The 26,578-nt window shown below is 44.0% G+C and overlaps 1 protein-coding gene across 2 annotated transcripts in view; it reads left to right on the top strand.

The window, feature by feature from the left end:
- The window catches only part of LOC137348074 (STEAP1 protein-like), a 36,107-nt gene extending 10,617 nt beyond the window's left edge, over positions 1-25,490 (top strand). Inside the window, exons 4-6 of one of the 2 annotated variants that reach the window (XM_068013253.1) lie at positions 23,845-24,009; positions 24,684-24,775; positions 24,869-24,931. In XM_068013253.1, coding sequence (XP_067869354.1) covers positions 23,845-24,009; positions 24,684-24,775; position 24,869 — 258 coding nt within the window. In that variant the 3' untranslated portion in view covers positions 24,870-24,931. Of the gene's footprint in view, positions 1-23,844; positions 24,010-24,683 lie in introns of both variants that reach the window. The other variant, XM_068013244.1, reaches the window with a different exon arrangement.
- The last annotated feature ends 1,088 nt before the right edge of the window (positions 25,491-26,578 follow it).

Here is a 26,578-nt window from a genome sequence, read left to right as displayed (position 1 = left end):
ATTTGTTGCTAAGATTTATCTCCTCACTTTTGCTGCCAGAATATTCTTCTCTTTGAATTCTAGCACTGCTAAAACTCTTCAGTGCATTCATCAACTCAAGTCATGGTTTAGAGTCAGAGGCATTATGACACAGAAGGAGGTTTTTGACCTCGAGTCCATGTCAGCTCTCTGTAGAACAATCCAATCAGTCTCATTCTCCCGTAGCCCTGCAAGTTTTTTTTTTTCCCTCGAGTGCCTGTCCAATTTCATTTTGGAATCATTCATCGTCTCCACTTCCACCACCCTTGTAGGCAGTAAGTTCCAGGTCATTACCACTCACTGCATTTAAAAAAAAAAAAAATTGTTCCTCACATTTCCCCTGCATCTTTTGCCTAAAACCTGAATCTGTGACTCCTATTCCTTGTCCCATGAGCTAATGGGAACAGCTTTTATTTGGCTACCTGTCTAAACCTGTGCATCTTGTGCACCTCTATCGAATCTCCCCTCAATCTCCTTTGCTGCAAGAAGAACAGCCACAGCTTCTCCAACCAAACCATGTAGCTAAAATCCCTCATCACTGGAACATTCTGGTAAATCTCCTCTGCACCCTCTCAAAGACCTTCACATCATTCCTAAAGTGTGGTGACCAGAACTGGATGCAATACCCTATTTGTGGCCTAACTAGAGCTTTATAAAGGTTCAGCATAACTTCCCTGCTCTTGTACTCAATACCTCAATTTATGAAGTCCAAGATCCCATATAATTTGCTAACTGATCTATATCTCCTGCCACCTTCAAAGACCTATGCGCATGAACCCTCAGGGCCCTCTGTCCCTGCACACTCTTTAAAAATGTGCCATTATCTCTATACTGCCTCACCCTATCCCTTCCACCAAAATGCATCACCTCACACTTCCCTGTATTAAATTCCATCTGCCACTTGTCTGCCCATTCTCCTAGCCTATCTATGTCCTGTTGTAGTTGATTGGTATCATCTTCAATGTTTGCCACAACTCCAAGTTTGGTATCAGCAAATTTTGAAATTTTACTCTGCATTCCAATATCCAAGTCATTTGTATATATCAGTGGTCCTAGCACTAGCCTTGAGGAACACCACTATCTACCATCCACCAGTCTGAAAAACAACCAGTTACTATGACTTGCTGTTTTCTGTCCTGAAGCCGAATTTTTTTTTTATCCATGCTGACACTGACCCTCCTATTCCATGAGTCTCAATTTAGTTAACCAGCCTTTTATGTGGTAATTTGTAAACATTTTCTGAAAATTCATACAGACAACATCCATTGCTTCCCCTTCATCAATCATTTCTGTTCTTTAATCAAAAATCCAGTTAGATTAGTCAAGCATAATCTGTTTGTTACAAATTTGTGCTGGCTCAAAGAACAAAAAACAGGACAGCACAGGAACAGGCCATTCGGCCCTCTTGATGCCTGCCTAGACTAAAACCTTCTGCACTTCCGGGGACCATAATCCCTCTATTCCCATCCTATTCATGTATTTGTCAAGATGCCTGTTAAATGTCGCTATCGTACCTGCTTCCACCACCTCCCCCGGCAGCAAGTTCCAGGTACTCACCACCCTCTGTGTAAAGAACTTGCCCCGCACATCCCCTCTAAACTTTGCCCCTCTCACCTTAAACCTGTGTCCCCTAGTAACTGACTCATCCACCTTGGGAAAAAGCTTCTGACTATCCACTCTGTCCATGCCGCTCAGAACTTTGTAAACCTCTATCATGTTGCCCCTCCAGCTCCGTCGTTCCAGTGAAAACAATCCGAGTTTATCCAACCTCTCCTCATAGCTAATGCCCTCCAGACCAGGCGACATCCTGGGCGGCACAGTGGCGCAGTGGTTAGCACCGCAGCCTCACAGCTCCAGGGACCCGGTTCGATTCCGGGTACTGCCTGTGTGGAGTTTGCAAGTTCTCCCTGTGTCTGCGTGGGTTTTCTCCAGGTGCTCCGGTTTCCTCCCACAAGCCAAAAGACTTGCAGGTTGATAGGTAAATTGGCCATTATAAATTGTCACTAGTATAGGTAGGGAAATATAGGGACAGGTGGGGATGTTTGGTAGGAATATGGGATTAGTGTAGGATTAGTATAAATGGGTGGTTGATGTTCGGCACAGACTCGGTGGGCGGAAGGGCCTGTTTCAGTGCTGTATCTCTAATCTAATCTAATCTAAACCTCTTCTGTACCCTCTCCAAAGCCTCCACGTCCTTCTGGTAGTGTGGCGACCAGAATTGCATGCAATATTCTAAGTGAGGCCTAACTAAAGTTCTGTACAGCTGCAGCATGACTTGCCAATTTTTATACTCTGTGCCCCGACCAATGAAGGCAAGCATGCCGTATGCCTTCTTGACTACCTTATCCACCTGCGTTGCCACTTTCAGTGACCTGTGGCTCTGTACGCCCAGATCTCTCTGCCTGTCGATACTCCTAAGGGTTCTGCCATTTACTGTATACTTCCCACCTGCATTAGACCTTCCAAAATGCATTACCTCACATTTGTCCGGATTAAACTCCATCTGCCATTTCTCCGCCCAAGTCTCCAACTGATCTATATCCTGCTGTATCCTCTGACAATCCTCATCATTATCCGCAACTCCACCAACCTTTGTGTTGTCCGCAAACTTAGTAATCAGACCAGCTACATTTTCCTCCAAATCATTTATATATACTACAAAGAGCAAAGGTCGCAGCACTGATCCCTGCGGAACACCACTAGTCACATCCCTCCATTCAGAAAAGCACCCTTCCACTGCTACCCTCTGTCTTCTGACTGAGCCAGTTCTGTATCCATCTTGCCAGCTCACCTCTGATCCCGTGTGACTTCACCTTTTGTACCAGTCTGCCATGAGGGACCTTGTCAAAGGCTTTACTGACGTCCATATAGATAACATCCACTGCCCTTCCTTCATCAATCCTCTTTGTCACTTCCTCAAAAAACTCAATCAAATTAGTGAGATACGACCTCCCCTTCACAAAACCATGCTACCTCTCGCTAATAAGTTCATTTATTTCCAAATGGGAGTAAATCCTGTCCCGAAGAATCCTCTCTCATAATTTCCCTACCACTGACGTAAGGCTCACCGGCCTATAATTTCCTGGATTATCCTTGCTACCCTTAAACAAAGGAACAACATTGGCTATTCTCCAGTCCTCTGGGACCTCACCTGTAGCCAATGAAGATGCAAAGATTTCTGTCAAGGCCCCAGCAATTTCCTCCCTTGCCTCCCTCAGTATTCTAGGGTAGATCCCATCAGGCCCTGGGAACTTATCTACCTTGATGCTTTGTTAGACACCCAACACCACCTCCTTTTTGATAATGAGATGACTGAGATTATCTACACTCCCTTCCCGCGGCTCATCAGCCACTAGGTCCTTCTCTTTGGTGAATACTGATGCAAAGTACTCATTTAGTACCTCGCCCATTTCCTCTGGCTCCACACTTAGATTCCCTTCTCTGTCCTTGAGTGGGTCAACCCTTTCCCTAGTTACCCTCTTGCTCTTTATATACGTATATAACGGCTCCTCTTGATTAACTCAAACTTCTCCAAGTGGCTGTTTTTTTTTCCCCCCCCCCGATTTATTGTTTCTAAAACCTTACCCACCACAGATGTTGAACTGACTATCCTGCAGTTACTAGGAATATCCTTACACCCCTATTTTGAATAAGTGTCACATTTGCCACTCCTCCAATCATCTGGCATCTCCCCCGTAACTGGAGAAGGTTGGAAGATTGTGACAAGTCCATCTGCTATCCCCTCTTCCACTTCCTTTCCAACCAGGAATGCAAGCCATCTGGACCAGGCGACCTATCTACTCTAAACATAAGATGTACTGGAAAGGCTGACTATCAATTTTCAACCCATCCATTACCTCTACCATCTCTGCTTCTAATGATATTTTGTCAGCATTCTCTTCCTTAATAAACACTGATACTAAGTACTTTTTAAGTATTCTAGCCTTGCCCTGTGCCTCTATGCATATATTACTTCCTTTGTCCCTATGTTGGGTTCCCTTTTATGTTAACTTCCATTCAATTTGCATATTCTCTCTTTGCCAGTCTTATTTTCTTCTTCACTTCCCCTCTTAACTTATTGTGTTTGGACCTGGTTCCCGCTTTAAGAATTCACCTGACATGCATCATAAGCCCTCTTATTTTTAGTTTCATCATATTCTCTATCTCCCTTGTCATCCAAGGAGCCCTGGCTTTGGTTCCCCTACCTTTCGCCCTGTTGGAAAGTACCTAACCTGTAGCTGAAACAGCTCCTCAAAGGTTACCTATTGTTCTGTTGTAGTTTTTTCCTGTCAGTCTTTGTTTCCATTTTACCCTGGCTAGATTTCCTCCCATACCATTGAAGTTAGCCCTCTTCCAATTTAGAAGTTCTGCTTGAGATTGTACCTTACTCCTCTTCATTGCTATTCTAAATCTTATGATGATCACTCTTATCTAAGTGTTCCTCCACAGATACTTGATCCACTTGGCCCACTTCATTCCCCAGCGCCAGAGGCAGCAATGCCTCCTTCCTAGTTGGACTGAGAGTGTACTGATTTAAGGAAGTTCTCCTGCACACATTGCAGAAATTCATCCTTCTCCTTTCCCTTACAGTTGATTGATATTGGGTAATTAAATTCCCCCAGTATCACCACTATTATAGGTGAATAAAGTGGGTGAGCTTGCAGCATGGGTTGGTACCTGGGATGTCGATGTAGTGGCCATTTCGGAGACATGGGTAGAGCAGGGGCAGGAATGGATGTTGCAGGTTCCGGGATTTAGATGTTTCAGTAAGAACAGACAAGATGGTAAAAGAGCGTGGGGGGGGGGTGGTGTGTGGCATTGTTAATCAAGGAGAGTATTACAGCGACAGAAAGGACGTTTGAGGACTCGTCTACTGAGGTAGTATGGGCCGAGGTTAGAAACAGGAGAGGTGAGGTCACCCTGTTGGGAGTCTTTTATAGACCTCCAAATAGTTCCAGAGATGTAGAAGAAAGGATAGCGAAGATGATTCTCGACAGGGGCGAGAGTAACAGAGTAGTTGTTATGGGGGACTTTAACTTTCCAAATATCGACTGGAAATACTATAGTTCGAGTACTTTAGATGGGTCAGTTTTTGTCCAGTGTGTGCAGGAGGGTTTTCTGACACAGTATGTAGACAGGCCAACCAGGGGCGATGCCACATTGGATTTGGTACTGGGTAATGAACCCGGCCAGGTGTTAGATTTAGATGCAGGTGAGCACTTTGGTGATAGTGATCACAATTCGGTTAGGTTTACCTTAGCGATGGGCAGGGACAGGTATATACCGCAGGGCAAAAATTATAGCTGGGGGAAAGGAAATTATGATGCGATTAGGCAAGATTTAGGATGCGTAGGATGGGGAAGGAAACTGCAGGGGATGGGAACAATCGAAATGTGGAGCTTATTCAAGGAGCAGCTACTGCGTGTCCTTGATAAGTATATACCTGTGAGGCAGGGAGGAAGTTGTCGAGCGAGGGAGCCATGGTTTACTAAAGAAGTTGAAGCGCTTGTCGAGGAAGAAGAAGGTTTATGTTAGGATGAGACATGAAGGCTCAGTTAGGGCGCTTGAGAGTTACAAGCTAGCCAGGAAGGATCTAAAGGGAGAGCTAAGAAGAGCAAGGAGAGGACACGAGAAGTCATTGGCGGATAGGATTAGGGAAAACCCTAAGGCTTTCTATAGGTATATCAGGAATAAAAGAATGACGAGAATTAGATTAGGGCCAATCAAGGATAGTAGTGGGAAGTTGTGTGGAATCAGAGGAGGTAGGGGAAGTGTTAAATGAATATTTTGCGTCCGTATTTACAGTAGAGAAAGAAAATGTTGTCGAGGAGAATACGGAGATTCAGGCTACTAGGCTAGATGGGATTGAGGTTCACAAGGAGGAGGTGTTATCAATTTTGGAAAGTGTGAAAATAGATAAGTCCCCTGGGCCAGATGGGATTTATCCTAGGATTCTCTGGGAAGCCAGGGAGGAGATTGCAGAGCCGTTGTCCTTGATCTTTATGTCGTCATTGTCGACGGGAGTAGTGCCGGAAGACTGGAGGATAGCAAATGTTGTCCCCTTGTTCAAGAAGGGGAGTAGAGACAGCCCTGGTAATTATAGACCTGTGAGCCTTACTTCGGTTGTGGGTAAAATGTTGGAAAAGGTTATAAGAGACAGGATTTATAATCATCTTGAAAAGAATAAGTTCATTAGCGATAGTCAGCACGGTTTTGTGACGGGTAGGTCGTGCCTCACAAACCTTATTGAGTTTTTCGAGAAGGTGACCAAACAGGTGGATGAGGGTAAAGCAGTGGATGTGGTGTATATGGATTTCAGTAAGGTGTTTGATAAGGTTCCCCACAGTAGGCTATTGCAGAAAATACGGAAGTATGGGGTTGAAGGTGATTTAGAGCTTTGGATCAGAAATTGGCTAGCTGAAAGAAGACAGGGTGGTGGTTGATGGTAAATGTTCATCCTGGAGTTTAGTTACTAGTGGTGTACCGCAAGGATCTGTTTTGGGGCCACAGCTGTTTGTCATTTTTATAAATGACCTGGAAGAGGGTGTAGAAGGGTGGGTTAGTAAATTTGCGGATGACACTAAGGTCGGTGGAGTTGTGGATAGTGCCGAAGGATGTTGTAGGTTACAGAGGGACATAGATAGGCTGCAGAGCTGGGCTGAGAGATGGCAAATGGAGTTTAATGCGGAAAAGTGTGAGGTGATTCACTTTGGAAGGAGTAACAGGAATGCAGAGTACTGGGCTAATGGGAAGATTCTTGGTAGTGTAGATGAACAGAGAGATCTTGGTGTCCAGGTACATAAATCCCTGAAAGTTGCTACCCAGGTTAATAGGGCTGTTAAGAAGGCATATGGTGTGTTAGCTTTTATTAGTAGGGAGATCGAGTTTCGGAGCCACGAGGTCATGATGCAGCTGTACAAAACTCTGGTGAGACCGCACCTGGAGTATTGCGTGCTGTTCTGATCACCGCATTATAGGAAGGATGTGGAAGCTTTGGAAAGGGTGCAGAGGAGATTTACTAGGATGTTGCCTGGTATGGAGGGAAGGTCTTATGAGGAAAGGCTGAGGGACTTAAGGTTGTTTTCGTTGGAGAGAAGGAGGAGGAGAGGTGACTTAATAGAGACATATAAGATAATCAGAGGGTTAGATAGGGTGGATACTGAGAGTCTTTTTCCTTGGATGGTGATGGCAAACATGAGGGGACATAGCTTTAAGTTGAGGGGTGATAGATATAGGACAGATGTGAGAGGTAGTTTCTTTACTCAGAGAGTAGTAGGGGCGTGGAACGCCCTGCCTGCAACAGTAGTAGACTTGCCAACTTTAAGGGCATTTAAGAGGTCATTGGATAGACATATGGATGAAAATGGAATAGTGTAGGTCAGATGGCTTCACAGGTCGCCGCAACATTGAGGGCCGAAGGGCCTGTACTGCGCTGTAATGTTCTAATTCTAATTCTTGCACATCTCTCTGATTTCCCTGCAGATTCCCTCGCCTCACCTCACTTCGCTTCACTCCACTCTTTGGAAGCCTATAGAATACTCCCAGAAGCATGATCATACCTTTTTTTTTTGCTTTTCAACTCTAACCAAATGGATTTTATGTTTGCCCCCTGAAGAACATCCTCTTTTTCCAACACTACAATTTCTTCCCTAATCAGTACTGCTGCCCCACATCCCTTTTTTCCTTCTCTTTTTACTAAACAGTTTTTATCTTTGAATATTAAGTGTTCATCCTCACCATTTTAAGCCATGTTTCCATTATTATCACTACAACATATTCCCACACAGCTATTTGTGCTTGTAGCTCACCAACCTTATTCGCCACACTTTTTGTTTACATACGTGCATTGTACTGCAGGTAAGCATTTTAAAGCTTGACATCTTGTCTATACTGTGCCCTATTTCTTAAATTTTTCGACTTTAACCATACCACAAAGAAGGGTTCTAATAAAGATAAATGTTAGTTTATGATCATTTAGTTTATAATAGCTGGATTTTAACAATTGTTACACTGGTTAGTAACTTTTAGTAACCTAATAATCTTGCATGTCCAACACTCTTACTCCATTATGCACCTTACTCGTCTTTTCTACTTCTATATACTAGTGCTTATCCTCCTGCCAATTTAGTTTAAACCCTCTACAACTACACTAGTGAACCTCCCTGTGAGGACTTTGGACCCAGTTCTGTTGAGGTGCAACCCAGCTCTTTTGAATAGGTGCCTCCTGCCCCAGGACTGGTCTGAATGTCCCAAGAAACTAAAGCCCTCCCTCCTGCATCATGCCTCAAGCCATGCATTGATCCTCCCTATCTTCCTATTTCTACTGTCACTAGTGCGTGGCACTGGCAGTAATCCGGAGATGATTACCTTTGATGTCTGTCTGACTTTTAATTTCCTTCCTAGCTCCTGAAAATCTGACCAGAGGTCCTCAATACCTGCCCTGTCAATGTCATTGGTTCCGACATGTACCACAACTTCTGGCTCACTCCCTTCACCCTGCAGAATATTCTGCACCCGTCTGTGATGTTCTTTACTCTGGCACCAGGGAGGCAACATCCCCCTAAGTATGGAATCTGCTATAACAAGTGCATTCCTACTCTTTGCTGTTCTCTTCTGTGTAGTCCCATGCCCATGTGTAGTGCCATGGTCTGGACTGCACTCCTTCAAGATGTTGTCACTCCCAGCAGTCTCCAAAGATGAGTACTGGTTTGAGAGTGGGACACACCTTGAAGACTCCTGCACTTCCTGCTTCTCCTTACTCTTCCAGATGGCCACCCACCTACTATCCTGCACACTCTCTGTGGGGTGATCACCTCCTGGAACATGTGATCCAGGAAACTCTCATCCTCCCTGGTGCTCTGCAGTGATTCCAGCTGCCCCTCAAGCTTAGAAATTCTGAACTCCAGCTCAAGCAGCTGGAGACACTTCCTACACACGAGGTCACTGAAGTTTCTCATTTCTATTTTGGCATTCTTCCCACCTCCTGTTAATTGACTTCAGGATCATCTTTACTTTCAATCCATCCCTGGCATTGTCTCAACATATTTGGGAAATCTTCTCCACCATGTATTGAAACTTGCACTCTGTTCCACTGATGTCCTTTTTTTTTTGTTTCCTCCTTCCCTCATTTCCTGGCCTCTTATTCTGTCCTAAGGATCCTGCTGTCTGGAATGCTCTCCCATATCTTGTGTTCTCTCTGCCAAAAAATTTTTTTCAGTGTCTCTTTCTATCTCCCATCCAAAATCCCTTTCCTTCTTGCTTCGCATTCACCTCCCTTTCCTGTGTAAAGCGCTTTTAAAGTCTTGCTTTATCTGAATAGCCATATATAATTGTTTATTGCTGTTATCCACCATGTGTCGAGAGGAATTTTCATCAACCATAGATCATTTTGGAGCTATGATGCTAAAAGACTGCTTTGAGATCAGTGCTCAGTTCAGTTCTTGACCAGTGTTTACCAACCCATCCAGATGATGTTTGGGAGTGAACCCTTCAGTCATCTGTTCAGCACATCTGCTGGCAAAGCACAATGTTGACTATGTGCATGGGGGCGTCATAGACTGGTTTATCTTGCCTTCCAAACCAAGATTATCATGTAAAAGAAAAAAACTTGCATTTTGCATTGCTCCTTTCATGACCTCAGGATGTGCCAAACAAATTCATAAACAATTACTTTTTTTTTGAACTACTGTTGTAATGTAACAAAACATAGCAGCTAATTTGAGCACAGCAAGGCTTCACAAACAACAATAAGATAAATGACGCATGTAATTTATTTTGTTAAAGTTGGTTGAGGGATAAATATTGGCAAAGTTCACCAGGAGATGAACTGAAATCTGAGTGCCCTGAGATATTTTATGTTCACCTGAGTGGACTGACTTGGGCTTGGATTAATGTCTCCTCCAAAAAACAGCATCCCTGACAGTGAGGGGGTATAGCACTAAGTCTCAGCTTAGATTATGTGCTCAAGCCCTGAAGTCAGGCTTAAATCCTTGGCCTTCTGACTAAGTTCCCAAATAAGTTTCTGCTTAGGAGTTACTTTTGGATTTGGTAGGAGGTAAGGTTGTACTGTAACATCCTATCCACTGCAATACATAAAAAGGACCTTTTTTGTATAGTACTTCATAGACACTCATTTATTGTGCTACCTCTGGCAGCAGGAATGGTATAACGGATTGTAGGTGCTGGCAGTAATCACTGAAACCTGCTGTCAAGTACTGCCAAAGGGCAATGGAAAGGAAATGATGAAAAATGAATAAGTGGAAAGAGATGGAAGTAATGAAGGAGTCAGGCATTCTATTAACATACTAGACCTTTTCAGCATGCTGGTCTCTTCACTTTTGATTCCAATATAAATTCCCAAGCTCTCAATCTCAGTCTGTTCTTTTTCAAATTACATTGTCACAATTTCAACAGTGTTGTGCATATTTGCCTAGCGGAGGAAACACATTATTCCTACACAATACATTCATGAATCAATGCTGTGAATACTTTGTTAGTGAATTTGGCTTACCTTTTCCTGACTCTGAACCTGGTTCATTAATGCTCCTAGCTATCTGTACACTGTCTGCAAGTCAACTTCATCCCATCTCTGGCCCTCACGCTTTAGCTTTCAACTCTCATTGTCTCCTCACCTACCCTCTGGTTTCAGGCAGACATGTCTCTCCTAATTTCTGACATGCCTATGTAACCTACCTCCATGGACTTTGCGAGCTCATCAACAATCGCCACCCCTATCCTCCTTTCTCTGTAGAATATCTGTTCACTTGCATTTGGGGTCCTTGCTGTTCATTACCTGATTTCAGACATTTGAATTGACATCCTAGCTTTGACTGAAACTTGGCTCCTAGGTGATGATGCCTTATCCCTTACTGAAGCCTCTCTGCCCGGCTATACCTTCATTAGAATGAGAGTAGGCCATTTAGTTCCTCAAGCCGTGCCTGCTATTAAATGGGATCACGGCTGATTTCCATCCTGTCCCCCACAAATTGCCAAAGGGCACAGTGGCAGTCTGGCTCTTATCACCAAATAACACCTTGATTTTTTTTTTTTCTTCCATGCACACCCTCTTTTTCTTTCCCCCACCCCCCTCCCGTCACAGCACCCACCAGCTTCCCACCATGACATCTCTTCAGATGTCTATCTTCCTCTGACCTGTCATTTAAAATTCTCATTCTCTTCTGCCCTTGCAAGCCCCTCTCAGCCTCTGCATTCCCCATCCTTGGTGATTATCAATCTCCCTAACAGAACATCGGTGTGCCACATGGACTGCAGCGGTTCAAGAAAATGGCTCACCACCACCAACTTCTCAAGGACAATTAGGGGTGGGCAACAAATGTTGGCCTTGCCAGCGATGCCCACATTCCATGAATGGATTTTTAAAAAAAAAATGTTGGCTTGCATTGACCTCTGCTCTGATTTAACTGTCCTCCCTAAACCTCACCCTCCATTTTCACTCTCCTTTCCAAATTCCCCTTTACCTTGCCATCTCATGTAACTTTGTTACTTTCATGGTCTTGATCACAGACAAGGCCATCCCGAACCACCTCCTTCATGTCTGTTCCTGGAAAATAAACTTTTTCCCTGCCCACCCAATCGCACACATTTGCACCTTAAGCTGCCAACAGCCTCACCTTTTGGTTTTCCATTTTAGATTTAGAGATACAGCACTGAAACGGGCCCTTCGGCCCACCGAGTCTGTGCCGACCATTAACCACCCATTTATACTAATCCTACACTAATCCCATATTCCTACCACATCCTCACCTGTCCCTATATTTCCCTACCACCTACCTATACTAGGGGCAATTTATAATGGCCAATTTACCTATCAACCTGCAAGTCTTTTGGCTGTGGGAGGAAACCGGAGCACCCGGAGGAAACCCACGCAGACACAGGGAGAACTTGCAAACTCCACACAGGCAGGACCCAGAATTGAACCCGGGTCGCTGGAGCTGTGAGGCTGCGGTGCTAACCACTGTGCCGCCCACAGTGCTTCATTTATTCCTTCAGCTGTTGATTTGTTCGATCTACTGTTGATGCACTTGACCCAAGTTAAACTGTTCCCCTCTCCCATCCTGTTTTTCTTTTCTCCCCTTAGTATTGCACCATCTTCACTCCCTTGATGCAATCTTTCCAATATCTGACACAACTGGCTTAGCCATCCATCACCAGATCTGGCTACACCACTTCAAACGGTAGTATGCCTCACTCTTTTATGCCCAAACTGCTCACTACTCCAGGATCATCCTGGAGAATCAAAGACATTCTCTGCCTGCTTTTCTCCACCAGTTGATTCCTTCAACCGCTCAACAAGAGGGCACAGATTTAAGGTTACTGGCAAAAGAAGCAAAGGCGACATGAGGAAAAACTTTTTCACGCAGCGAGTGGTTAAGACCTGGAATGCAGTGCCTGAGGGTGTGGTGGAGGCAGGCTCAGTCGAGGCATTCAAGAAGGAATTGGATTGTTGCCTGAAAGGGAAGAATGTACAGGGCTATGGGAGAAGGTGGAGGAGTGGTACTAGGTAAATTGCTTTTTCAGAGAGCCAGCGCAGACAGGATGGGCCAAATGGCCTCTTTCTGCGCTGTAACAATTCTGTGATTCTTCTGTCACCTCCACTCTCACCTCTAACAGCAAGTGCAAGGAGCGTTTACCATCTATTCTGCTTTCCACTTCCCCACCAAGTTCAAACTGCCCTCATCGCATGTCTTTTTCTAGTTTCTTTCCTAATTACAGTTGGAGCTCATCTGAGATCCAGTTCCTGCTCTATTGACCCTATTCCCGCTAAAGTGCTGACCACCTAAATAAACTTCCTGACCTCCATGTTAGCTGACATAAATCAAGTTACATTGTGTTTTTAGCATGGAAATAGGCCACTCGGCCAAACTGATCTATGCTAACATTTATGCTGCACACAAGGCTCATCCCATTCTTCTTCTAACTTCATCAGCATATCCTTCACTGCTCTCTCCCTCAGCTTCCACATAAATATATCTATATTGTTCACCACAACCAATCCTCGTGGTAGTAAGTTCCATATTCTGATCACAATTTGAGTAAAGTCATTTCTCCTGAATTCCCTTTTGGGCTTATTAGTGATTTATTTTGCATTTATGACCTCCTAATTTTGGTGTTTCCCATGAGTGGAAACATTTTCTCCACTTTCACCCAATGAAACCTTTTTTTATTTTTTTTAAAAAACCTTGCCATTAGCATACACAAGATGGACTGCAACGGTTCAAGAAGGCGGCTCACCACCACCTTCTCGAGCAGTTGGGGATGGGCAATAAATGCTGGCATAGCCAGCGATGCTCCCATTCCATGAAAAGAATAAAGAAAATCTTAAGGCGTCTATCGGGTCACGCCTCAGCCTTCTGCTTTCTAGAGAAATGATCCTCAGTCTGTTCAGTCTTTCCTAATGGTTCTAATCTCTGAACTCTGGTATCATCATTGTGATTCTATTTTTTGTTTTGCACCTTCTCCAGTGCCTCCATATCCTTTTTACTATGTGGAGACCTGAACTGTTCACAGTACTCCAAGTGTGGTTTAACCAAGATTCTATACAAGTTTAACATAACTTCCCTGATTTTCAACTCTATCTCCTGAGCAATGAAACCCAGTGTTTGGTTTGTTTTTCATAGCCTTATTAACCTGTATCATTATTTTCAATGATTTGTGCAACTGTACCTTTTAGATCCCTTTGCTCCTTTACACCATTTAGACTCCAAACAGTACATGGCCTCATTATTCTTCCCTACGAAAATGCACCAGCTCACACCTACCTATGTATAGAAATTCATTTGTCAATAACCTATCCATTCTGCAAGTTTATTATTGTCTTGTATTTTGCTTCATTCTTGATTAACTACATCCCCAATTTGGTTTCCTTTTGAAATCGTATTTTCGATACAGACCAGGTAAGGATGGTAGAATTCTTCCCTGAACCAGATGGATTTTAACAACAATAGTTTCATGAGCATTATTAATGAGACAAGCTTTTTTTATTATTCAGAATTTGAATTAATTGAATTTAAATTTCACCAGCTGTCATGGTGGGATTTGAACTCTTGTCTGCAGACAACTAGTCCGGGCGTCTGGATTACTAGTCCAGTAAAATTACCACTATGCTATTGCTTTACGTGATGTGAGCATCTCTGGCAAGGCCAGCATTTGTTCTCCAACCCTAATTGAGAAGGTGATAGTAAACCACCTTCCTGAACTGCTGCAGTCCATGTGGTGTAGGTACACCCACAGTGCTCTTCGGAAGGGAGCTCCAGGTTTTTAATCCAGTGACAATGAAGGAACAGTAATATAGTTTCAAGTTAGGATGGTGTGTGGCTTGAAGGGGAACTTGCAGGTCGTGGTATTCCCATGCATCTGCTTCCCTTCTAGGTGGTAGAGGTCGCAGGTTTAGAAGGTGCTGTCGAAAGGTCCTTGGTGAGTTGCTGCAGTGCATCTTGTAGATGGTACACACAGCTGCCACTGTGCATCAGTGGTGAAGGGAGTGAATGTTGAAGGCAGCAGATGGGGTTCCAATCAAGCAGGCTGCTTTGTCCTGGCTGGTGTCGAGCTTCTTGAGTGGTGTTGGAGCTGCCCTCATCCAGGCAAGTGGAGAGTATTCCATCGCACTCCTGACTTATGCCTTGTAGATGGCAGACAGGCATTAGACAGATAGGATGTGAATTACATCCCACAGAATTCCCAGCTTTTGACCTGCTCTTATAGCCACAGCATTTATGTGACTGGTCCAGTTCAGTTTCTGGTCAATGGTAACCCCCAGGATGTTGATAGGGGGGGATTCAGCGATGGTAATGCCATTGAGCATCAAGGGGAGATGGTTAGATTCTCTCTTGTTTGAGATGGTCATTGCCCGCCACTTATCAGCCCAAGCCTGGATATTGTCCAGGTCTTGCTGCATCTGAATACAGGCTGCTTCAGTATCTGAGGAGTTGCAAATGGTGCTGAGCATTGTGCAATCATCAGTGAACATCCCTACTTCTGAGCTTATGGTGGAGGGAAGGTCATTGATGAAGCAGCTGAAGATGGTTGGGTCTAGGACAGTACCCTGAGGAACTCCTGCAGTGATGTCCTGGGGCTGAGATGATTAGTCTTCAACAACCACAACCATCTTCCTTTGTGCTAGGTATGACTCCAACCAGTGAAGAATTCCACCCCCACCCCGCCGATTCCCATTGACTTCAATTTTACTCTGACCTCTTGACGCCACATTCGGTCAGATGCTGCCTTGATGTCTTACCTCACCTCTGAAACTCAGCTCTTTTATCCATGTTTGGACCAAAGCTGCATTGAGTTCTGGAGCCAAGTGCTCGTGGCGGAACCCAAACTGAGCATCAGTGAGCAGGTTATTGCTGAGGAAGTCCCCCTAGGTAGCACTGTGAACAACACCTTCCATCATTTTGCTGATGATTGCAAGTAGTTAGGGGCAATAATTGACTGGATTGGGATGTCCTGCTTTTTGTTGACAGGACATATCTGGGCAATTTTCCACATTGTCGTGTAAATGCCAGTTTTGCAGCTGTACAGCTTGGCTAGGGGTACGGCTAGTTCTGGAGTGCAAGTCATCAGTACTACAGCAGGGATGTTGTCGGGGTCCATAGCCTTTACTGTATGCAGTGTATTGAGCCATTTCTTAATATCATGTGGAGTGAATTGAATTGTCTGAAGACTGAACATCTGTGATGCTGGGGACCTCGAGGCTGAGATGGATCATCCACTCGGCACTTCTGGCTGAAGTTGGTTGCAAACATTTCAGCCTTGTCTTTTGCACTGATGTGCTGGGCTCCCCCATCATTGAGAATGGAGATTTGTGGAGCCCCCTCCTCCTCCAATTGTTTAATTGTCCATCACTATTCATAACTGGATGTGGCAGGATGGCAGAGCTTTGATCTGATCCATTGGTTGTGGGATTGCTTCACTGTCTATCACATGCTGTTTCTGCTGTTTAGCATGCATATAGTCCTATCTTCACTGGGTTGGCATCTCATTTTTAGGTATGTCTTGTGCTGTTCCTGGTATGCCCTCCTGTATGCCTCAGTGAACCAGGGTTGGTCCCCTGGCTTGATAATGGTAGATACAGGAATATGCAAGGCCATGAGGTTACAAATTGTGGTTGCTGTTAATAGCCCACAGTGCCTCCTGGATATCCAGTTTTTGAGCTGCTAGATCTGTTCTGAATCTCACCTATTTAGCATGGTGATAGTGCCACACAACATGATAATGGTATCCTCCGTATGAAGACGGGACTTCGTCTCCACAAGGATTGTGTGGTGGTCACTCCTACCAATAATGGCATGGACAGATGCATCTGCAACAAGTATATTGTTGAGGATGAGGTCAAGTAGGTTTTTCCCTCTTTGGTTCTCCCACCACCTGCTGCAGGCCCAGCCGGGCAGATATCTCCTTCAGGACTCAGCCAGCTCAATCAATAATGGTGCCAACAAGCCACTCTTGGTGATGGACATTGACGTCCCCCACCCAGAGTACTTTATGTGCCCTTGCTATCCTCAGTGCTTCTTCCAAGTGTTGTTCAACATGGAGGAGTACTGATTCATCAACTGAGGGAGGGCAGGAGGCTTCGTTGTCCATGTTTGACCTGATGTCATGACACTTCATGGGTTCTGGAGTCAATGTTGAGGACTCCCAGGGCCATTCCCTCTCAATTGTATGCCACTGTGCCTCCACCTTTGGTGGATGGGTCTGTGCTGCAGTGGGTCAGGACATACCCAGTGATTGTGATGATGGTGCCCGGGATATTGACTATAAGTTCTGATTAGGTGAGTTTGACTATGTCCGGCCATTGCTCGACTAGTCTGTGTGGGACAACACTCCCAATTTTGGCACAAGTCACCAGATGTTAGTGAGGAGGACTTGTCTGGGTGTGCTTTGTCATTTCTGATGCCAGGTGGTCCGTCCAGTTCTGTTCTTTAACTTTCTGTAGTGGTTTGATGGAACAGAGTGGCTTGCTTGGTCATTTCAGAGGACAGTTAAGAGTCAACTATATTGCTATGGGTCTGGAGTCACATGTAGGCCAGACTGAATATGGATGGCAGATTTCCTTCCCTAAAGGACATTGGTTAACCAGATGGGTTTAAATGACAATCTGGTAGTTTCATTATCACCATTACTGAGACTAGCTCTTTTTTTAAATTTCAGATTTATTAATTAACTGAATTTAAATTCCACCAGCTGCTGTAGTGAGATTTGCATTCGTGTCTCTGGAGCATTCGTCTGGCCGTAAGCTACTATTCCCATTACTACATTACTCTTTCTGTTACTACTACTTCAAAGAACTTGAGGCTGGTCCAGCATGACCTTGCCTTTTGAAATCCATGCTGACTACTCTTTAAGTTTTTTTTTTGGTTTCTAGATGTTTTCCTATTCCGCCTTTTGAGTAATAATTCATCATCTTTCCTGCAATCATCACCCCGTCCTCAGAAAAGCCACGCTGAATCCTTCTGGCCTTGCTTACTATCACCGCATCTCCAACTTCCCAGTAATGATCCTGTGGGTTTTCAAATATTTTGTACATACTTGAGTGTAGTTACAATGTTTTATTGCTAAAATAAATTTGTCACAACTACTATATCAAATAAATCATTAACAAACTGTTATACCTGCTGCATCCGGAACATTCCATTGTGTACACTGCCATACCATAATTTCTTGTTTAACTTCAGGTTAATCTGTACCAGTCAGTTATCTTGGACTATATTTTTTTTTAAATCTTACCTTTGAAATCCATCCAGATATTGTTTGTTCTTCTCCTGTGAAGCATTAGGCTTACTGAGCCAGTTGGCCTTTTAGCATCCCAAGCTTTTGTTCTTGACTAATTTGAATTTGGTTTAGGACACAAAATATTCATTCAGTTTACAAATTTAAATTAGTCTACACAACCTAATGCATATTCAGGCCAAGATTGCAGCTATATCTTTTGTACATTAAAAAATAAAGTAATAAGTTGATCGGATTTGAAGTGCTCTGTGGTGTACTGAGACGCTATTTATGCAAGTATTTCCTTCCCTCCTTTTTAAAAATAAATAAATTGTTAGCAGGTGACCTGCTTATTTTGTCACATCCTCTTGAGTTGATAGTAGGAAGAGTCCAAGAGCATTTGTGGCTATTTATTATTTTCCATAGGCAAAGGAAGCCAGGCCTGTGCTTCACTCTACCTTCTGATGATTGAGGATGGAAGCATGCCATGGAGCAAAACTTATGCACTAGAAATTGGTTCACACCATTTTTTTGGGAATCACCCCTGCCCCCACCCCGCTTCCTCATTTAAATGATTGTAGCTTGCAGCCAAGTATGACCTGCGGACTGGCTCATATTCAACAGGTGGTCTAAGAACAGTGAGACTAGCAGGTGGGACATGAAGTTGCTCTTCTCTCTCAGGATTGCAGCATTTGTCACTCCACCAGTGCCTGTGCTGTTGCCTCGCAGCCAACCAACCCAGATTGTTGCCACACGTGCATGGTGCAGTCCGAAGCTGGGCCCTCGAGGGTATCCTGCAAGGCCATCTGCAGTCTCCCACCCTCCCACCAGTGAACGTCAGCAATATTCCCCAGCCATGTTGCTATCACAAAGGTAGCACTGTGTAGGAGCACTAGGACAGGATTATTTAATGATATATGGCACAGAAACGGGCTCTTTGGCCCAACCAGTCCATGCTAGCATTTTATGCTCCTTTGGAGCCTTCTCCCATCTTTCTTCATCTAAATCGATCATTGTAATTCTCTGTTCCCTTCTCCCTAATATGCTTTTCTAGCTTTCTTTGAAATGCATCTATATGATTCGCTTCAACCAATCCTTGTGGTAGCGAGTTCCACATTCTCACTTTCTCCTCTTAGGCAGTCCCTCGGTATTGAGGATGACTTGTTTCTGCTCTGGTTTGATGGGTTTGGAAATGGCTGATAAGTCCAATGCCTCATCTGAAGACTGCCACATGAGGGGCAGGTGGTGCTTGAAGGGTCAGGTCAATGAGTAGTTCCCTTCGATGCCTCAACTTCGTCTCCGCATGTCCCGACGAAGTCCCTCGAGGTGTACAATTCCTTCCTGATTGAGCTTTCTCCATCTAGCACTGTCACGAGCTAGGGACTGCCATGAGGTGATGGCAATATTTGATCTCTTGAGTGATGCTTTGAGGATATCTCTAAGGTGTTTCCACCGTCTTCCTGGGAGTCTCCTGCTGCGACCAAGTTCTGACTGGAACAGCTACTTCGGGAGTCTGGTGTCAGACATGCGAGTGACATGTTCAGCCCAGTGGAGCTGGTTTTGAGTGATTAGCACGCCGATGCTGGGCAGGTTGGCTTGGGAGAGGATGCTGCTGTTGGACTGCCTTTCTTGCCACTGGATTTGGAGGATCTTGCAGAGGCTCTTCTGGTGGTATTTCTCCAGTGCTGCTGTAGGTTATCCAAGTGTCTGAAGCATGTAGAAGTGCAGAGATCACTGCTACCTGGTAAACCATGATCTTAATTCTGGATTTGATATCCTGATGCTCAAATACTCTTTTTCAGTCGTTTGAAGGCTGAGCTGGCAAATTCTTACCACTCTTTTGGTGAAGAAATTTCTTTTGAATTCCCTATTGGATTTCTTGGTGACATCTTGCATTGATGGCCTGTCTAGTTATGCTCTTTCCCACAAGTGGAAACATTCCCTCTTTGTCTATTCTATGAAAACCTTTCATAAAAAGCACCTCTATTGGGTCACCCGCAGCTTCCTCTTTTCAAGAGACATGGCACCCATAAGACAGATACTAAGGGATTTCACAAGGGTGAATAGTTAATTTCTGGTTGTGTTTTTGGATAAAGATGTTAATGAGTAGGTTTTTGTGGGTGGTCGATATTGTTGGATGGTGTCCAAGGGGGTTGTGATTGGTCGTCTCAGATGGATGTGACGGTGGGAAATGAAGGGATTATGGTATTCGGGGCAAGTAGTTTCATTGAAAATGGGGTCCAATAAATTGCTGATGACCTGTACAGTTCGAAGGGGTCCAGGATACCTCCTCCCTGCCTGCACCTCACCCAAGGTGGCCTCTGGATGCCAGAAGCAATGGCTGCTTCCTCAAAATGGCGATGTTGTGGAGAACACAGCAGGCCAGCACAAACTTTGAGATCTGTTCCAGTGCCTACTGTAGGGCTCTTCCCCCCCCCCCCCCCCCCCCACTGCCCCCGAGCTGTCAAGGTAGTAGAACCATTGTTTCAGCTGGCAGATTGCTTGCTCAACAATGTTTCATGTGGCTCTATGGCTTTTGTTGTAGGCACACTCTCTTTGCATGGTGGGATGGCTGAGGGGGCATCATTAGTCTCGTGTAGAGGTGGTAGCTTTTGTCCAATGTTCCCTTTAAAATTTAGTTGCCGTCTGTGTTCCCTTTTAAACTTTTTTGCGCGGGCTCACACCTTGGTTATCCCAGAACAAGGCTTGCGTAGTGCCTGTCAGGCTGCTGTATGGCCAAGCATGTTAGTGAGAGCATTGCTCTTGTTCTTGAGCGGCCAGTCTTTGGTTCCTGTGGGAGGGGTGAAGATGGTGGGTAGGGCCTACTGCCGCAGGATGAATGCATTGTGGCTGCTGCCAGGATAGTGGGCATTCACCAATATGTTCTAGGCATGGTCACACATCAACTGCACTTTTTATGGAATGGATCCCCTTGTGGTTCCTGTACGTTTCCCCATTGTCATGAGGGTGGCCCACAGAGCACGTGTGTGCAGTCGATGGTCCCCTGCAGCATCAGGATTCACACTATTCTGGCAAATCACGTACCCTTTCATCCTACTTGTCCTTTCTTTCCTGAGTGAGAATACTATACTATGTACTGTCCTCATCTGGAGTAGATGACCTCCGATCTCCCAGATGCTCTGATGAACAGCATACTGGGAAATGTTGGAGACCTCTGTACTCCTGCTTGAAAGGACCCAAACGCATACTAATTATTTCCATATATCTTCATATTTAAGGAAGAATTTGCTTGCATTGGAGGCAATGCAGCAAAGGTTCAATAGATTGGTCCCTGTGATGAGAGGGTTAACCTATGATGAGAGGCTGAGTAAATTGGGACTATGTTCTCTGGAGTTTAGAAGAATGAGAGGTGATCTCATTGAAACATACAAGATTCTGAAGGGTTATTGACAGGGTAGACACAGGTTGTTTCCCCTGGCTGGGGAATCCAGACACGGGCACACAGTCTCAGGATAAGGGGTTGATCATTTAGGACTGAGATGAGAGTTTTTGACTGAAAGAGCTGTGAATCTTTGGAATTCTCCACCCCAGAGGACTGTGGATGCTCCATCATTGAATATATTTATGGCTGACATTGACAGATTTTTGGTCTCTCGGGGAATCGAGGGGTTTCTGAAGTGGGCGGGAAAATGGAGTTGAATTCAAAGCTCAACCATGATTGTATTGAATGGCAGAGCAGGCTCGACAGGCTGTATGGTCTATTCCTGCTCCTGTTTCTTATGTTCTTGTGTTCACAGCCCACTGGCAGGGCTGTCTCCACCCTGGTGTGAGGCTCCAGGTCGAGTTTTATAGTAAGTGGTACTGTTCATTGACCACTACCATGTTGAACCTGAGTTACCTCAGGCACTATTCCTATATCAGATGTAGGTAGGAAAAGTACTTTCAAAAAAACCCTTGGTGGGTCAGGCCTTTTGTATAAAGTCCCCCTCCCCCCACTCCTTCTCCTCTAGTGCCGACCCCTCCTGCAGTTGAACAATTGTTCTTTGGTGAGTGACCTGCAAATACACTGGACCTACATGGCCCAAGTTTGAAAATATAGTGTCAAGTCAACTGGTAGGGCTGAGTGACGTCATGACAGCACCAATTCAGAGGTTTCCGGTGCAAGCAGGGAACACATAATCACAGAACTATTACAGCACAGAAGGAGGCCATTCAGCTCATCGTGTCTGCACTGGCTCTCCGAATGAGCAATTCACCTAGTGTCACTCCCCCACTTTCTCCCTGTAACCCTGCACATTCTTCCTTTTTAGATAACAGTATAATTCCCTTTTGAATGCTTCAATTGAACCTGCCTCCACCACACTCTCAGGCAGTGCATTCCAGATCTTAACCACTCGCTGCATGAAAAAGTTTTTCCTCGTGTCTCTTTTGCCAATTATTTTAAATCTGTGCCCTCTCACTCTCGATCCTTTCATTAATGGAAGCAGTTTCTCCCTATCTACTCTGTCCGGACCCCTCATGATTTTTGAATACCTCTATCAAATCACCACCTCTCAGCCTTCTCTTCAAGGAAAACAGTCTGAACTTCTCCAATCTATCTTCATAAATGAAGTTATTCATCCCTGGCACCATTCTCATGAATCTTTCCTGTACTCTCCCTAACTCCTTCACGTCTTTCCTAAAATGTGGCACCCAGCACTGGATGCAGTAGTCCAGCTGAGGCCGAACTAGTGTTTTGTACAATTTCAACATAACCTCAAGTATATTAAAAAAAAAAAAAATCCTCCAACAGATTTTATAAACCATTAAGACTTGATCTGCTGTGTAAAAGAGTAAGAGAAAAAGGAAGTGGAGTGTGGAGAAACATTCAAAATAGCTGTTTCAGGTGATTACTTTTCCAATGAAGAAGAGAATAAATCAAACTTATTACGGCCTCTGTAGGATGACTGAAACCACATCTATACCCAATGAATCATTTCAGTATTTAAAAGTTAGAATAGTCTTTGTTCTGTATGCAACAACATACTTATCGGATGTGTTTAAGAGGGCACATTAAATGTTGCTTAGTGACTTTGATGAAAGCCAGATCCAAGTTACTACTGCATACTTATGAGCCAATATAACAAACTTAAAAGTGCTAAAAGAAATACTATCCACATTAAATCATTTCAATGGGCAGATTTTCAATTTCATGAGCAGTAGAGGAATATGAATACAACAGAATTTGAGGAGCAATGCTCAAAGTTCACATGAAGTTTGTTTTTGAACCGCTTTCATGTTTTTCCCCCCAACTCCTCTGACTATGATGTATATTTTGTTATTTCAGATTTTAGTATTTGCCATTTTTATTTTAACTCCGACTTTTAAAGTTTGGCTGCCCCTTAGTCATACAGCAATAGTTCCTGGTTCTGTGGTTGAGAGCTGGTACTAAGGTCACTGAATTCATAATGGGAGTTACCCTTTTCAAACAGACTGCTGTACTACTACTAAGAGCTTTACAACTAACATGCAGTTTTTGTGTGGAACAGCAAATTTAAATTTGAGGGAAAACTTTCAAGTTGCTGTTACGACCAGGTGAGGACGGGGTCTGAGGCTCCCCTCTCAGCCTGTTCCTGGTATGGCCGAAACGGGGTTTGATTTTCAAAACACCGTGTTTTTAGCTTCCCCTCAGTGAATCCTTGCTCACTGCTCTCTAATTGTAATGGCAAATAAATCAACCAGACAGGTTTTCTCAGATTTAAACAAGAAAGATGTAAGTTTAATAAGGGGGGGTGGGTGGGGTGGAAATGCTGACCTTTTTACACATTCAGTGTCCCTTGATCAAAATCCATCTGGTGAATCAGGGAGTAGTTCCATTGTCTCTCATATGCAGCTGTCTATAAGAATGCCAATGTGCAGCCATGTTTCCAGCCACTGTCTTTTAGAATGCAAATGTGCAGCCATATTTTCAGCCACTGCTCTGGTCTCTTTAAACAAGTTATTTCAAATCCAGTAACAGTTAAAAATGTTTCATATGACAATTAATATGTCCCATTTTTGGTAGGTGTGGTTTTCGTCACATTGCAGTTAACTATGGCAGATTGGTGTTTAGTCTTAAATAATGAATTACTTATTCCAACTGGATATTGGTATAAACAGGTGAAACAAAACAAAGAAAATGCCTGGATTGAGGACGATGTCTGGAGAATGGAAATTTATGTTTCTCTAGGAATTTTGGGTCTTGCAATTCTTGCCATATTGGCTGTGACTTCAATTCCTTCTGTCAGCAATTCATTGAATTGGAGAGAATTCCAGTGTGTACAGGTACCTTTTTAACAAATACAAATGACATGTTGAAGCATCTGTGTGTAGCACTGCAGCCATGGGGTGAGAGGCATGGGTTGGGATTGTACATCATTCTGCTGAATTTCAATTGCACATGTAGCTCCAGAGAGATGGGGGGCCCAAGTATCCTTCCCTACAGGGTAGAGAAGATTGGTAGGAAATATGTATTTAATTCACTTGTGAATGACTAAACAGCAGACTTGGAGCAGAACTGATTGATGTTCAAGATCAGGTATGATGTAGGATGTAAGGGCAAACATAATGCTTGTTAGTTGAATGTAGCTAGAGGTTTAATGTGGTAGTGTGCAATCAAAAGCCATGTTGGATAACATCACATGGACTGTTTATATAACCATCCCTATTATTATAACCACTGAAATTGTTTGCTTATAAATTACCAGCACAATATTCTGGAGTTCTAACTTGTTTGGGCAACTTCATGGGTTTAATGATGCAAACTTAGGTAATAAATGAAAACTAATGTAGACTGGATTTGTAGATTTTTTTTTTTTTTCCTGCTATGATTCTCCTTGGAACATTGCTTACTTTCTATGTTACCCTAATGTGATTTATTGATGAAACTTTTGATGCTTACATCAAAAGTGTTTTTCATGAAGCAGTGCATTAATACTTATGTACCCTGTGTTTTACAGTCAAAGATGGGATATTGCGCATTATTCCTGTGTACTCTTCATGCGCTGGTGTATGCCTGGAGAAAGTGGGTGGAGCTCAAGTACTTCGTCTGGTACACACCTCCAACATTTATAATTGCAGTTTTTCTGCCCATTTTAGTTTTGCTATGCAAAATAATATTTCTGTTCCCATGTCTTGAAAAAAGATTAAGTAGAATTCGACGAGGATGGGAATGGAAGTCAAAATATAAAATGGATTCCACTCTTGATACTGATGCTGTGGAAGACGACACTACTACTAAAAGATTAACCCGTGCAGTGCAAGATCCTCTCATGACCCCATAGTGCAAATGAGTCCAGTATTGCAATTGAATTTTGTGATACATGTACATCAAGTGTGTTTGCCTTTTGTGCACTTTGTGGTGGCTTTTTTTGCGCTGTTTCCTTTTGTTAATTGTTTCTTATCTGACTGTTTAAATATAGAAAGCTTGATACTAGTATTGTGAGAGAACAGTACTACAAAAAAAAAATTTGTTTCACTTCCCATGAAACAGATAAGGTAACTAGGCATTTGTTTTAAAATATTCAGCAGTAGTCAGCATGCATGCTGGTCATTCAAATGAGATATATTTAAATAAGAATTAAACTTTTTGCTATTCAATATTGAAACTTGACGCATATAGGGCTGGATTTTGTTAAGGTCCTGATGTCTGTCTGGATCCAAGGCGGGGAGGTGGGGCTGAAAGGTCGTACCAGCAGCAGCCAGCCACGGAGCCCGACAGTGTCAGGCCTGATCTTCCTAGTGTTGGCAAGGCTCTGTGGCAGCATTCCGCCGCACCCCCCCCCCCCCCCCCCCCCCTTCCCCCTGCTGCTGGGCGATGGGACCTGACTTTGAGAATGTAAATTAAGAAAATGAACACATTTAAATAAAATTCAGTGATCTTATCTACTGCCTGGGAGCTTCTGAGCGGCAGCCAGCACTCGTGCCTTCAGTTTCCTGTCCAGGGACAGATGGTGCCACCGAGGTGGGGAACTGGGGTACTTGGGGATTTTCAGTGTAGAGGGGGCAGGTACAGGGTCAAATGTCCACTAATGGTGAAGGGGTGACCTCTGCATGTTGAACTGGGGGTGGTGGTTGGAGTCAAGTCTTGTATACAAGTCTTTTTGGGGAGGGGTGCAGGGAGAAGGCAACTATTATTTGTAAGTGTTCCTGGCGGAAAGGGGTGATTTTTTTAGGGGGTTACAGTTTTAAATGTTTAGCGGCAGGTCTGGCTGCCCTTTAAAAATGGCACCAGCGCCTGCACACAGGCAACTGATGCCGTTGCTGACGTTGCAGAGCCCACCCCCACCCCACCAAGCTGCAGATCATGACGGCGCGCATTTGTTTTTTTTCGCCCATTGTCGGGAGAATAAAATTCAGCCCATAATTTGAGTGTAAAATAATACAATTACTCCCAGTGGACAGACCAAAAAATAAGTGACCTCCTTGCAAATTTTAGTCATTGCACTTATGATCCCATAACCAAGAATTAGCCATTTTAGAGCATTAGCAACTGCTCTTTCTATCAATGGAATTTTGTTGAGAAATATTGTTTTTTTAAAAATAAATATTCTTGTGTTTCATGCTTTCTTTGGGGGGGGGGGGGGGTGGTAAATGGCTTTTTTTTTTAGAGATACAGCACTGAAACAGGCCCTTCGGCCCACCAAGTCTGTGCCGAACATCAACCACCCATTTATACTAATCCTACATTCCTATCACATCCCCACCTGTCCCTATATATTTCCCTACCACCTACCTATACTAGGGGCAATTTATAATGGCCAATTGGCCTATCAACCAGCAAGTCTTTGGCATGTGGGAGGAAACCGGAGCACCCGGAGAAAACCCACGCAGACACAGGGAGAACTTGCAAACT

The sequence above is a fragment of the Heterodontus francisci genome, chromosome 2, assembly GCF_036365525.1.
Source record: "Heterodontus francisci isolate sHetFra1 chromosome 2, sHetFra1.hap1, whole genome shotgun sequence".
Taxonomy (NCBI): domain Eukaryota; kingdom Metazoa; phylum Chordata; class Chondrichthyes; order Heterodontiformes; family Heterodontidae; genus Heterodontus; species Heterodontus francisci.
Note: the sequence above shows the minus strand (reverse complement) of the source record. Positions and strands in the feature narration are given on the sequence as shown.